Here is a 14,680-nt window from a genome sequence, read left to right as displayed (position 1 = left end):
TTTTTATTTTTAAGTTAAGATTTACACAGGTATTGAAACCACCTATATTTACAAAGACAAACCATTTATAAAAGAAAAAAGTCCTATTTGGCAAAAACCCAGGGGGTAATAATTTTCTAAATAGGATCAAATGGCCTACAAACTTGAGACATTTTGGTTCTGTTCAGAAGGTATAATAAAGTATAAACAATGTTTTAAAAGATAGATTTCAAAAGAGCTGATCTGTTAAAAAGTCTTTTACAGGTATTGGTATAGGTACAGTTGCTTGTACTTCAATTTTTCAAAACAAAACAAAAACAACCCCACACCCAAAGATCTGAAGCATTTTCTTGCTCTTCTTTCCAGGATGGTATTTTACCATTATTTCTAAAAGAATTTTATATTAGGACAATTATTACGGTTTTCATCAAATGAGGATACATGTGCTTCTCCCCCCCACCTCATCCCAGTCTCATCTAATCAGGTGACCAGACTAATTACCAACTGTAACTCCTTGCTATGGAACAGCTTTATACTATCATGATGACCACATTCCACGTTCCAATTCACTCTAAAACTTTCTGGGAACCCATATTTCCTAGTTTTTACCTTCTATTTAGGATCGTCTTCTTTTTAATCTTTCACCAATGCTTATCATAATCTTTGTATCTGGCTGTCTTTGGCTAAGAGGAGGGAGGCTGTTTGTTTTCTTTAAGAAGCAACCAAACTCCTGGCCTGCCATAATTATTAACCAAGATTTACTTACCATATGCACTGCATAATCTGGGTCCTAGATCTGGGCGTACAAAAAACCCTGGCAAGTATGAAGCCAAATTAAGTTTTCCTTCAGGATTACAATACTCTGGCAGTGGTAAACTTTTTAACAAGTCTTCGTATCTGAGCAAATAAAGGTAAAAGTAAAGAGCTGAGTAGTATTTGAAAATCACAAAAAAAGTAACAGGCAATGCTCCAAATTAAAATGAATACCTTGCAGGCATCATAGTCTTGAAATCATCTCCTGAAGGCAAGTCTTTCAACTTCAATACAACGGATTCCCCATTTTTTATTTTTTGTCGCTCTGCAAACATAAAAGTCAGTGTATGTTCAAAACAATTATTATTACTAGATGGAAGAACAATGTAGGCTTGTTTTCCTCACTGACACAACAACATATAGCAAATATTCTGTTTTTCAAGTCAGTAATAACAGTAGTTACCATGGTAATGACCAAGGACAGTATTACTGAGACAGGAAAAACCGGCTGGCACCAATTTATGGCCTTAGTATCTTGTATTTTAAAATTGCTCTATCAATTCATAACACATTATGGTTCATTTATGGAATTTAAACTGTGAAAATGAGGAAAATACTCACATGTGAATTTGGACACCTAACAATGTTAGTTTGTATCTGATGATTAGAAGTGGGCAGAGACCGGGAAAAAACCACAGGCTGTCGGTCTGTTGCATTTCATGGATCACAAATTTTTCATGGACCCGCCCCAGTTCGTGGACTGGTTCGTTAGTCCATGATCTGTCACTTTCGGGGGTCTGTCAGCTGAACCCAGCCCCATGGGGGAGCACCTGTTTCTGTGCCGCTTGCAAGTAGGCATGTGCGGTTTGGGAATCCAGTTTGGGGAAAATTCCTGAATCGGACCCAATCCGTATGCTGGCCCCAATTCGGAAATCCCGAATCAAAGCTTTCCGAAGCATTTGTAATGCTTTGGAAAGCTTTGAGGCTGAGTTTAAAGGGCCCCGCTGCTGCTTGCAAGCTGATGACCCAGCTGATGACCCTCCTGCTCTCCCTCCGGCCAGGTAAGTGGGTGGGGGGATGGAGGGGTTGCCCCAGGGGGGGTGAGAGATGGGGGTGGAGGGGTTGCCCCCCCTCACTTCAGTATGCTCCGAATATTTACGGAGCATACTGAAGGGAGTAAAATACCATAATTCCAAAAATTACCGAAGTGGGAAACCTGAATCTTTTCAGGCTGCGCACGCCTACTTGAAAGCAAGGGGCAGGAAAACGGGTGCTTTAAACCCTGAGCCTTGCTTCAGCTGGCTGGTGGGTAAGTCCCCATCTGTCAGCTGAAGCCAGCCCTGCCGGGAACGCCCAGTTCCGTGCTGCTTGCAAGCAAGGGGCATGGAAACAGGCGCTTTAAACCCCGCACCTTGCTTCAGCTGGCAGGCAAGGAAGTCTGGGGAAGGCACAGACCAAGGGACTGGCCCAAAAGTATCCATGGAAAACATGCGTCCCACAACTCTCCACAAACGCCGAAACAGGCCAGTCCATGTCAAATTTTGATCCGTTTTCCAGTCTGTGCCCACCTCTACTGATTATTGTTTTCTGCCACCTGGAGAGAGGTTATTTTCATTGATCCCTCCATCCTACTACAGACCCTCATATTATGTCCAGTCAGGTTTTTTTTCCAGATGGAACATGGTGGAACAGCGTTTCGGCACCGCTTGAAAATGGTCACATGACCGGTAGCCCTGCCCCCTGATCTCCAGACAGAGGGGAGTTTAGATGCCCTCTGTGCCGTAGCAGCGTGGAGGGCAATCCAAACTCCCCTCTGTCTGGAGATCAGGGGGCAGGGCCACCGGCCATGTGACCATTTTCGCCGAGGGTGATTTGAACTTTAAACCCCCCCCCCCATTCCAGCTGACCCAAAGTGACATCATTGTGTGGTCCTGAGTTCCACCACCTCTTTTCCCAGAAAAAAAGCCCTGTGTCCAGTGGATTTTCAGAAGTCCCCTGAACCCCACAGCCAGCATTTCAGAGAAGTAGTGTTGTGGAATACAGTGGAAGGGAGAGGTGAGGAAGTTCCATTCAAAGAGAATGATAAGTGGAGCAGGGATCATAGGATACAAGCCATTGGATCTCCCCTCTCAAATATTTTAAGTCATCATCTTATTAATACAGAAAAATTAAAACTACTACATGGCAAAGTATTTTCTGATACCACGGTCAAATTCACCAATAACTCTGCTCTCTTTATTATTTGTATTACATTTTACAAAATGTTTCCCTCTGTTTGTTTAAGAAAGACTAGGCTACAGCACACAGATGCCAGGTAAGTTTGAATTGAAGCAGGAGAAGAGGGTTAATTTAAAATAAATGAATCAGATACATGCAAAATTCTAACTAAAATAAAAAGGAGGCCTGTTTTCCATTTGCATCTGATGAAGAGAGCTGTGATTCTTGAAAGCTTATACTACAATAAAGTTGGTTAGTCTTAGAGGTGCTACTAGACTCTTTACTGCTTTCCATTACTTTATTAATCATGATATGATCAAGCCAAATGCCCTTAAATCCCATTGATTCCAGTGGCAGAGGATTCAAAACACATACTTAAAATTCTCCAACTGAAATTGAAGAGAATTTTGATGGAATAATACTGGTATATATAGCTGGTATATTTGAAGCTGAAGAAAACATGCAAAATACAACATACTTGAAACTTCTTCAAAACCATCCCAGAATTCCTTGACGCTGCCGCTTGAAGTAATGCTGTCTTTGCAATTCAAGATATCAACTCTGAGATCACCAAAATCTGAACTAATAAAGTCTGCCTTCCACAAACCAGCATTCAATTTCTTGTGCATACCAGACACTAATACAGGCTGCAAAGCAAAAGAAAGAAGTGGCAATAAGAGAGAAATTTTAAAAACAAACAGGGACATACAAGAGATCAGTTTGAAATTACTTTTGGCAACTTGTCTATTAAATAAGTTTCTATTATTTTTTCATCAATACACGCTCAGCAGTATTCCAGACATCTACATCTCCCCCCCACCCCCCACACACATCTACATCTTCATTTGTATTGGTTTTTACTAAGTATTCACAACCTAAATTAACTCCTGCAATCTGTCTCAGTTCACAAGCTCTCTCATTAGTTTATGATCTTGTTTAATTGCAGCTGATTTGCAAACTAGATTACCAAGAGATTAAACTCAATTTAAACACTTGTAGTATGTTTTTCCTCCGTAATTCTTAAAAAAAAAATCATCAGAAGAGGCAGAACAGATCCATTTGGATCCAACTATCTTCTGGCGTTCCCAATACCCAAAAACTGCTCTTGAAGATCAGAAGGCCCTGAGAAAGAGCAGGGATGGGAGGTCTCCAAGCTTGACTGGAAAACAGTAGAAATCAAGGTCAAATCTTGTGAGATAAGAAGGGCTTTCTGCATTTGCAAGAGCACATTTGCAATGAAGAACAAATTTTACTAGCTGAAATCTTACTGAATGAAGAACAAATTGAACAGGAACTAACTACATAATTTGGTCCCAAATAGTAAAGCAATTGATTTAGTAGAGAGTTCAACCTAGGATGAATTAACAAGTATTAAGCAGCGTACACATCCAACTTTCTAAATGGAAATGTAAAAAGCACAGTTATTAGGCTAACCTTTGCACATATAAGTCTATAAAAGAGGTACTGACATAATAAATCATCATTCTATAAGTGACCATTCAAATTGTTTCACGCTTAGACTATTTGTCAAATGCTGAGATGTTTCCAACTTTTATTTTGATTTTAACTTTTTTACTGATTGGGATTGGTATCAGAATGCAGTGGTTGGCTACTTCTGTCAGAATAGACCAAGAATTTTTTGTCCTGTTATGATGAAAGAGGTGGGAAAATCCTTTCACTCACCTCTCCATAGCTGTTAAACAACCTATCTGAAAGTTAAGACAAAGTCACACAGTCTTTTTTTAACCCTCTTTTAAGAGGTTAAAGTTTAATACGTACCTTCCCTTGTTTCCAACAGTCTTTAAACAATTTCCAGTTGTTACTGTTTTTATGGTCTCGGAGCCACAAAACATGTTTGTCACAGATCCATGAATGTGGAACATCACTGTACAATATACTGCCATCATCTGTAATGAATTTTCTGTCTTCCTTTGGCTCATCCTTCCCTTCAGATTTCACATTTATCTTTGGTGTTCTGTTTGGCGGAATCTTGTTTTCTACAACTGAAGCAATTATGTCATCAAGAATGTTTGGCATAGTCCTTCCACCTTTGCTATTCTATTGGAAAAATAAAATGAGGACTTCAGTACTGTTCAGCTTTTCTGTTGAAAACATCATTACCAGGGTTGTACAAAATTCTTTTATGCTAACAATGGTGAAGAGTCACTTCAAAGCAACTATAATATTGATCTCGCCGTGTGCATCCATGCTATGGTTACCTTGTTAGACTACTGTAATGCACTCTACATGGGTCTGCTCTTAAAGACAATTTGGAAATGACAGTTGGTACACAGAGCTGTTATAGCATAGTGGTTAAGTGGCCGGGCTGCAAATCAGCACTCTGCTAGTTCAACTTCCACTACTGCCATTAATTCTGCAGGTGGCCTTGGGTAAGCCCTTCCTCTCAGCCCCAACTCCCCAGCTGTATTGTGGGGATAACAACACTGACTTTGCTCAGCACTCTGAGTGTGGCATTAATCTGTCCAGAAGGATGGTATATAAGCACACTATTATCATTATCATTATTGTTGAAGGCTTTCACGGCCGGAGAACAATGGTTGTTGTGGATTTTCCGGGCTGTATTGCCGTGGTCTTGGCATTGTAGTTCCTGACGTTTCGCCAGCAGCTGTGACTGGCATCTTCAGAGGTGTAGCACCAAAAGAAAGGGATCTCTCAGTGTCAAACTGTACTTGACATTGCGAGATCCCTTTCTTTCGGTGCTACACCTCTGAAGATGCCAGCCACAGCTGCTGGCGAAACGTCAGGAACTACAATGCCAAGACCACGGCAATACAGCCCGGAAAATCCACAACCATTATCATTATTATTGCCGTATCTTGGCAGCAATATTGTTGCTGTTGTTGTTATTGGCAGAATCTGCATCTCACTCCCACTCTGCAGATACTCCTTTGGTTACTAGAGGTACTAGGATCAAGTTCAAGGTTTTAACTATCACTTACAAAGCGCTTCAAGGCATTGGGCCTATTTAACTGTAGGATCACCTCTTCTGCTATGTTTAACTGCAACAGCTTCACTCATCAGAGCAAAGCCTTTTGAAGGTGGTACCCTGGAAACTGGTAAAATTGGCAACTACCTGTTCACAGGCATACCCTGTGATGGTTCCTGCATTATGGAATGGTCTGCCTGAGGCTATAATCATGAGCTCTCTACTCCCTCTCCCCACCAACTTATGGACAGATAACCTTAGAGTTTACAACAAATTGTAATTTAGTGTGATGTCTGAATCCAGGGCATATAAATAAGTAGTTTTGTCTCTTACTTGCAAAGATTCTAAACCAGAATTAAATCAGAATCCTGGAAACAAACAAAGAATGAATTACGATTTGTTAAAGTATCTGATTTGGATGTCATGACAAATTGTATTGTTACAAGCCAGGAAGTATCTCACTGCAGTGTGTGAGAGGAGGAGTTTTGTTCACAACATCGGAGTGCAGACCTTTTATCCACTTTTCTCTAAGCTATGGGATATTGGATCCTTTGTATTCAAGATCATCCAGGATATGGCAGTTGGTAATATACTTACTGCAGTTCCTGTAGAATAAACTGGAGCAAAAGCAATGCCAGCATCTGTAGAACCAAGACGTAGTTTGCCAGCTGTTGTGGTCAGCAAGTCTCGTAATGTTGAGCCCTGCTCATTATTCTGAGACAAAGGAGTTGACATCTTGTAGCTGAGAGATTCTGAACTGTCTTGGTCCTGTTCTTCTTTTGTATGTTTCCCAAGAGGACAGTCTTTGTTTTCTAAAATAAAAAGTATGACCTTGCATTAAACATGACACAAGAAAATGAACAATACTGGCAGCCTGCACTTGATAGCGATTGCAATATACTTGTAGCACTATTGCTTTATTCACCTGAACAAACACCAGAGGATTTATTAGATCCTTCAAAGAGCAGTCAACACTGTGTAACCATGTAAAAGGCACCCTCCACATCTCATCCATGGAGCTGAGTGTACCTGTCACAAAATGAAAGATGCTGTAGCTAAGAGAGGCTGGATAGTGACACATAACATGTGCCTTTTGCAAGTGACTTTTTATCATATGTACCAGAAGAGCCAAAGGTATAAAGGTATAAAGCCTTTATATCATAAAGCTTTATACATTATGGAAAATGTCAGACTGTCAACATTGACATTTAGCTTTAAGTTGTAACACTGGCAAAAGGTGTGAAAAATACAAAGAATTATGGGGTTTACCAGGAATCACCAAGCACCTTTCACTAATGTAGGTGTACATAAAAAGGTACGTGGGTGGGAGGGAAAGAATGTGGCAAGGGAGACCATTGGGAGAGGAAATGTAAACACCATCACCACTTGTCTTTGCATGTTCTCCTCTTGTTTCTTCCTTATTTTCATAGTTCACCAGAAAAATTAATACGTATCAAGATAGTCTGGCAAATGTTCAGAGCTTAAATAAATGAATTGCTTTTCAAAAAACTTGCCAGAAAATTACTGGTTTAATTTCAAAACATTAAGGGAATTTACAGTTGTCTTGAAAGACTATAAACTTCATGACCACTGCCTAGCAGAGTTAGACTTAAAACCAGTTATAAGAACATAAGAAGAGCCCTTCAGGATCAGATTGGAGGGCCAACAAACAGGGCATAGAGTCAATCCAATGAGCATAAATGCATCTATTCTTGAGCTGGCCTGTGGCCAAAATAAATGAAGAATTCCAGCAATTCTGACATCTCTTCCTATTCATCACAGCCCTCTCTATAGCTCCAGGCATTCTTAACTACTCTTAACTTAACCACAATACCAGTTTGGTGTAGTGGTTAAGAGCGCAGGACTCTAATCTGGAGAACCGGGTTTGATTCTTCACTCCTTCACTTGAAGTCAGCTGGGTGACCTTGAGCTAGTCACGGCTCTCTGGAGCTCTCTCAGCCCCACCCACCTCACAGGGTGTTTTGTTGTGGGGATAATAGTAGCATACTTTGTAAACCGCTCCGAGTGGGTGTTAAGTCATCCTGAAGGGCGGTATATAAATCGAATGTTGTTCTTATTATTATTATTCTCTAATATTTTTACATTTTCTGATTACAGACTGAATTTCCTGCTTACAGACCACAACAAAAAGGGCTTTGAGCTCAGCCTGGAGAAGTAGAGGGAGAAAAGTGATATACATGATACAACCTGATCCTCTGATGTGGTTAGATTTTCCCACAATAGATCTGTACGGGGGATATAGAGGGGCCCACAACTGCCAGCTATTTTTGTTCAAACAGCAACACGGGGCATTTTCAGCTTAGTGCTGTACTCATCCACCCCAGACTTCTGTACTGAGAGTTGTGTATCACTAGTTACTCCTGTCTTCCTCTTTCAGCATTCAGGGACTATCCTTCTTATGCTATACGCATGTCATTTTCATGCTGATAACCAGCACGACCTTTTAGATGGCTTTAGCTGCACAGGCACACACTCTGCTTTTCACCCCTCCTGTTGGTCTATCACTGGAAAGAGAAAACCCCACCAGCACTGTCCTGTTCCACAGGAAATCCTAAGCTCTTAATTCAAGGAAAGACCAGTGCAAGCCTATGGTTGCTTTCTTTTTCTCCTTAGAGAACTGTTTGCTCCCTCCCATCTCCTTTTCATTCTTGTCTTTGCCATAGAAAGATGGGCAATTTTTATAACAGGAAATGTGCTTGATGATAAAATATTTGATGTTAACCAGGTCATTAACAAGAGGCACTTAGCGATTCTTTAGTTTAAGTGATAAAAGGACGTTTTCTCCTCACTATGTGACATTGGCTTCCTTAAGCATTAAGAACTACCAGTATAAATCAACAGTCACTGAGACTGACGTTTCCCATTACATATAATCAAGCATCATTGGGATTCTTTTTCACAAACGTATCATTATCTACCTTTCTTTTCTTCTCTGGCTTTTTGTTCTGCTAGATCTGCTAACCAGTGCAGCGGTGACTGAGATTCAGGAGGAGTTAACTTGCTGTCTGTGCTTACATCACTCCCTGGGCTTGTACTACCATTGGTCTCAGATTTTTGAGATGCCTTCTGCTGTTGCGATTCAGGGGAGCACAGAGAAATTTTATTACTGTGATTAAGGACATTCTGTAAAACCTGCAGGAGCACAAGAGTTTGAATTAGTCAGTTAGCAAATATTAAAACAATAGTTATTTTAATAAGGCAGTAATAGTGCCTGTACTCTATGCTTCAAGTATGCACCATTAAGCATCTTACATGTCGCTGAAAATCAACAGCGTAAACACGTACACAAAAGCGCACCAGACTGTGCCCCATAAAACAATACAAATATTAACAAAAGTATAACTGAACACAACTGGCCTTACCTGAGACACCCCATTCATAGAAGGGAACTTGCCAACTTGCAAATTCTGTTTGTTGGCACATTGGCAATGGGATTTAATCTCATGTTTTTCTCTCAGAGTATGCATTGCTTCAAGAAGTTCCATTAGAACTATAATATATGAATAAAGAAAACAGTAGTTCTTCCATATACAACAAAACCACTCTATACAGCCTGGAGTTATCTCTATTTTCATACATTAAAGAAAATTCACAGGGAAAAAAACCATTGAGCTTTTCTTTTGCGGACACTTGTCTAAAATATGGGATTCTAGAGGAGTAGCCATGTTAGTTTACTATAGCAAAACAGAAGTCCAGTGGCAGCTTGAAGACTTAACATTTATTCCAGTATGAGCTTTCATGAGTCAGAGCTCACTTTCTCAAATGCCAAATCCTAAAATAAATCCTCAGATAAAATCCTAAAATGAGCTATATTTCAATTCAATGTGAATCTGTTAACAATATCAACAAGGTTTGGATTACATAATTTTCAATTCAATTGTTAAGTATATCTTTTATATTCAGAGTCAGCTCAACACTGGGTTTTTTTAAATGCAGATGTATATTTGGGCTGTGCTATTCGGGTTTCGCTTCGGGTAAAGATACCCAAAGTGGACCTGATTCAGCAAGCTTCAGTATTCCCGAAGCGGGGCCAGCATGCCGAAGCAAAGCTTTCCGAAGCATTTGGAAATGCTTCGGAAAGTTTCGGGGCTTATTTAAAGGGCCCTTTAAACATCAAACCCCCCACCTCCATTGTGGTGGCTGGAGGAGGCGGAGAAAACCCTTCCTGCCCCACAAATGGCCACCGCACCGCACCCATTTGAGGGGCAGGAAGGGTTGGAGGCAGCGGCTCCGGTCTTCCCCACCACCCCGCAGGCTCGGGCAGCAGCAGCAGAGGAGCTGGCTGGCTCCAGGCCGCGCTGCCTTGTGCTGCCGCTGCCGCCACCCAGCTGATGACCCTCCCGCCACCAGGTAAGTGGGTGGGGGTTGGAGGGGTCTCCCCAGCATTGGGTGGGGGGTGGAGGGGTCTCCCCAGGGGGGTGGGGGGTAGAGGGATTGCCCCAGGGAGGGTGGGTGGTGGTGGTGGTGGTGAGTTCCCCCCCTTGCTTCAGTATGCTCCGAATATTCATGGAGCATACCGAAGCGATTCCTGAACCCCGAATCCGAAGCGGCTTGCCACTTCGGGTTTGGGGGTATTCCGAAGTGGGAATACCGAATCTCCCCACCCGTGCATAGCTCTAATGTATATAATGAAAAAGTCTGAAGAATTTATAATCTGCCTGACTCACTGAGCAACATGTTGTACAACTGTGTGTTTTATATTGTATTGTACCACATAGTATTCAGAAGAAAAACTAAAAACTTTGAAAAAGATTGAGAAATGTTTCAATTTGTCCAGTGGAAACACTGGGAAATTTGAGGGAGCACTGGGGGAAAAGCCCTATGAAATATTTTAATTTTGGAATGAGTGAAATGACACGTTGGTATAAGACAAGAAATTGTAGTATGAAAATGTTTAAGTAAGACAATGATATTAGATAATTTCTATATATACTGTAGATACATACAACATATTTTCAAGAATTTTGGCAACGATTAATATGCACTGCGCTTAATGATACTTTATTTTAAAATTCAGTGTTTCAATGTTCTCAAGTTTAACTTAATATTCAAATATGCTGGTTCCTACCTATTGTGACTTTATGATAGTGTTTCTGTACAAGTAATACACAATTATGTTTACTTTATAATTTGTTTTCTACCTTCAATTTTTTTAAAACTTTCAAATGGCAAAATTTAAGGTGTGTGTTAAGGTAGCTTAGGGTGCAACAGTTTGCAATTCTCTAGCAAGTATCCATATAGCCAATTCTCAATATGGCCAAATCTGTGCATACATCCAGAGACTGGAGCCATGAACAGACAAGGCAGATCTTTCTACATACCTGAAAAGTTCCCCAGGTTGGCAGAAAAAATCTGAAATCTTTTTTTTTTAAATAATGGTTTTAAAAACTTCAAAATAATATAAGAAGCACCTATAGCTTTAAGAAATGACCTCTCTAAGTCGCTGTTGGTAGGCAGGGGGAAAGTGGGTAGTGTGAGGAAAGTGGAAGTGTGAGGATATTGGGGTTTCCAAAAGGAGAGAAAGTGTGTGAGGAAGGGGATATAAGATGCTCTCCACAAGTCCTTGTCAGTTCCTCACCATGCAACTGGGGCTGGTCTGGTGCCTGGCACTGAGCAATTGGGCCATAGTTTTCACAGGAAGAGGGGAGATGAAACAGAAAAAGAGGACATGGGGGTTATCAGATAAAGGAAAGAGTAGAGGAGGAGAAAATTACATGCCTCCCACAAGTCCTTGTGGGTCTCCCACTTACTGGGTATGTTTGCATTTTTTTCTTGTAGAAAATTAAGACATGTATCTAAATTTCATAAATATGCCAGAGTATAATTTTATATGCTAACTAAGTTATAAATGATGTATTTCGTAGTGTTAAATCAGTAAATAAGTTTAGGTTTGATTGGAAAGTAAGTATTGCATATATTTCAATTCCCCACCCCCCAAATATCCAAAAAGGAATTAAAAAGATTCCCTCCACAGTTTCAAACTTTCTAGAATTTTTTTTTATCAGGGAGACCACCACTTTGGAAATCTCACACCATGCTCTTCTCACCCAAATCTTTTCCTCAATAATTCTATATGGTCTCAGGAACTTGAGCAGATTAATCTCCCCGCCCCACCACGCCGCCACTTTTAAATGACTCATCAGCTCTCAACATTCTGTATTCCTGGAGCATATTCAATCTATATGAGGATGGATTTTGGTTTTTTCCCCTTGTTTGGATAATTTACAAAGGCATACTTTTCTGAATAGCTAGGGAATCCCCATAGCTCTTCTGTAGATTGCCCCACTTTGCTGCTTACATCACTAGCATGGCACCATTTTGCTATTAGATTATAATAATTACAATGGTATTTAAAACTGAGGCACTGTTTTTTTCAGTTTCATACTGTGTTCAGTATTTGGCTTACTTTATTATGTAGTTAATTTTATTCTTGACTTTAAAGCCTCTTGACTCTGATCATGTCCCAAACTAATTCCATCATTTCAGCTTTCTAATATTGATTACAGATAGGACTTGAAGAATAAACATTCTTACACATAAAGACTTCTCAGTGATCTGAAGGTTATTTAGTCCTTCAGCTCAAGCACATTTTTAAGGACAGGAAATATAAATGTCTTAGCTCATTCTCAAATGTTACTTCCAAGTTTGTAACATCAACCTATAAATCGTTATCCACGAAGTCCTAGTGACTGAGTACTAACACATTTTTTAAAAGTAAATAAATTTCATCTTCAAAGTTTGTTGTGATCTTACCAGATCCAGGAATAATCTGAGTGGGCATTAAATGCTTATGATCATGTGGCTGTCCTTTCACGCATTTCATCCAAGCATACAGTTCTTTATCTATAAAGATATTAACAGTTCATATAACTTATGGGGTTTTATAAGCTTCAGTGCATACTGTCACTGTAAATTAGTTTTCAAAATTACAACCTACAGACATACCTCTAGGGCTGTTGCTATTTGCCAAGCAACATTAGGCCCTATTTTCGTATCAAAGGGAATAATAAGAACAATGAAATCTGCTTTTGGGGACAAAGATACTTGAAGTGGAAATTCTGCTTTGCATACAATGTTTGGTAGCCGGACAAAAACAAGCTCAAATTTAAACTTAGAAATTCTAAACATCTAAATTGCTGTTCTTCTTACAAGAGTGCACTGACCTCTAGAACTCTTCCTTTCCTTTGCCTTGTAGCAATCTAAGCAGACCACAAATCCACATTTTTGGCACACCCAGTGAATGTTAAACAGAGTGGCTTCACATGCATCACACATTTCACGCACTCCTCTGACTGCTCTCTTCCAAGCAATTTTGGCTGAAATACAGAGTAAACAGAAGATCAAGTACCGAAATTCAAAGGCAAACATCTGTAAAGCTGTAGCACAGAAATAAAATTTCAGCCAAACAGACCAGTCATTATTTTCTTTCAGGTGACTGGGGGGAAATATGACAACTACCATAAGTATTTTTTAAATCATCGTGTATCTAAGCAACTGTCTGAAATTCTATTACACAGCCTTTGTGGTTACAAAGGCTCTTATTTCTAGAACTTAATAATGTATGACTCTACCATATCAACAACAAGTTGTATATACAAATGGGATGTTATCCTTGCTTCCCACTTGATGGAAAAGGAGTAGGCAAGAATAGAAACTGTTTCTTCTAAAAAGAAAGTTGTACACTGCTCCTGAAGAATTTTTTTTTTTTGCAAAAGATGCACTTTCTGGTATCTTGCCCCAGGGCAAGTAAAAGATATGTATAAGAAATGGAATGATTTGGAGAAATTACGGACTCTAGATTTACATGGTAAGCTATCCCTTCATTTGGGATATTTAGACAGAGGACTGAACATGGTCAGACACATAACTGGCATTATTTTCAATTTTAATGAAAACTTTTCCTAGTAAATTTAATAGGCAAGGAAGATCACTTTTGTCCACATAAGAAACTTGTCATAAACTTTCTAGGGGCTGCTTGTATGTCCTATCACAGCTCTCCCCTCTCTTGCCCATTGGCAGCCAAAGATGTAAGATGATGTTCTCAGAATTCCAAAAGACCAACAAAAGAACAACACACTAGACAAAACATTTTATCACTTGTGAATATAATAGGATGGTTTCGAATACTGGGGCCCTACTCAGAAGTTGTATGTTGCTTTTTTTATTGTCCTCTTGCACTGAACACTTTGACATGGAATCACAAAATCCAGTAACAACAGAATTGATTTATAATTTTTACCTTAATATTACCAAATAACAATAATCAGTGTTAAATAGATTTTCTCAAAAAATATTCCCCCCAAACCAAATCAACCAAAGTTTTTGAAGAAAATCCAAGCTAACATAATTGCTCTATTATGTCTTATGCAGTTTATCCCAATTCATTTTTGAACTTATGTGCCATTCTTAGCAGTACAATGAAACAACATTTCAATACAATACGACGATTCCCAATGAAGACCAGAACATTTGGTTCATACTAAAAAGGAGCCAGCTATGAAAGCTAACATTTAAATTCAGTTACTAGCAGCAAAGCACATTGTGGCGGAAAATACAAAGGGGAGGGGGCAGGCGGGCATTGCATTCTCCTCTGCGCCTGATCCCAGCTGGGTGAAGGCGGGGGGGGGGAGGCATTGCCACCTGCTCTGCTCCTGATCCACGTCAGGTGAAAGCAGGGGGCGGGCGTTGCCACTTGCTCTGCTTCTGATCTCAGCTGAGTGAAGGCGGGGGGAGAGCATTGCTGCTTGCTCTGCACCTGATCCC

The 14,680-nt window shown here is 40.0% G+C and overlaps 1 protein-coding gene across 1 annotated transcript in view; it reads right to left on the bottom strand.

Moving 5' to 3' along the window:
* JMJD1C (jumonji domain containing 1C) overlaps nucleotides 1-14,680 on the bottom strand; it is a 190,933-nt gene that overhangs the window by 10,226 nt on the left and 166,027 nt on the right. The window contains exons 13-21 of the mRNA XM_054982305.1: nucleotides 13,081-13,233; nucleotides 12,671-12,760; nucleotides 9,280-9,407; nucleotides 8,836-9,049; nucleotides 6,494-6,708; nucleotides 4,729-5,007; nucleotides 3,428-3,596; nucleotides 967-1,057; nucleotides 746-876 (exon numbers count right to left, since the gene is read on the bottom strand). Coding sequence (XP_054838280.1) covers nucleotides 746-876; nucleotides 967-1,057; nucleotides 3,428-3,596; nucleotides 4,729-5,007; nucleotides 6,494-6,708; nucleotides 8,836-9,049; nucleotides 9,280-9,407; nucleotides 12,671-12,760; nucleotides 13,081-13,233 — 1,470 coding nt within the window. The remainder of the gene's footprint in view (nucleotides 1-745; nucleotides 877-966; nucleotides 1,058-3,427; nucleotides 3,597-4,728; nucleotides 5,008-6,493; nucleotides 6,709-8,835; nucleotides 9,050-9,279; nucleotides 9,408-12,670; nucleotides 12,761-13,080; nucleotides 13,234-14,680) is intronic.

Source organism: Eublepharis macularius, chromosome 6 (assembly GCF_028583425.1).
Source record: "Eublepharis macularius isolate TG4126 chromosome 6, MPM_Emac_v1.0, whole genome shotgun sequence".
Taxonomy (NCBI): domain Eukaryota; kingdom Metazoa; phylum Chordata; class Lepidosauria; order Squamata; family Eublepharidae; genus Eublepharis; species Eublepharis macularius.
The sequence above is the reverse complement of the archived record's forward strand: the minus strand, read 5'-3'. Positions and strand labels throughout refer to the sequence as shown.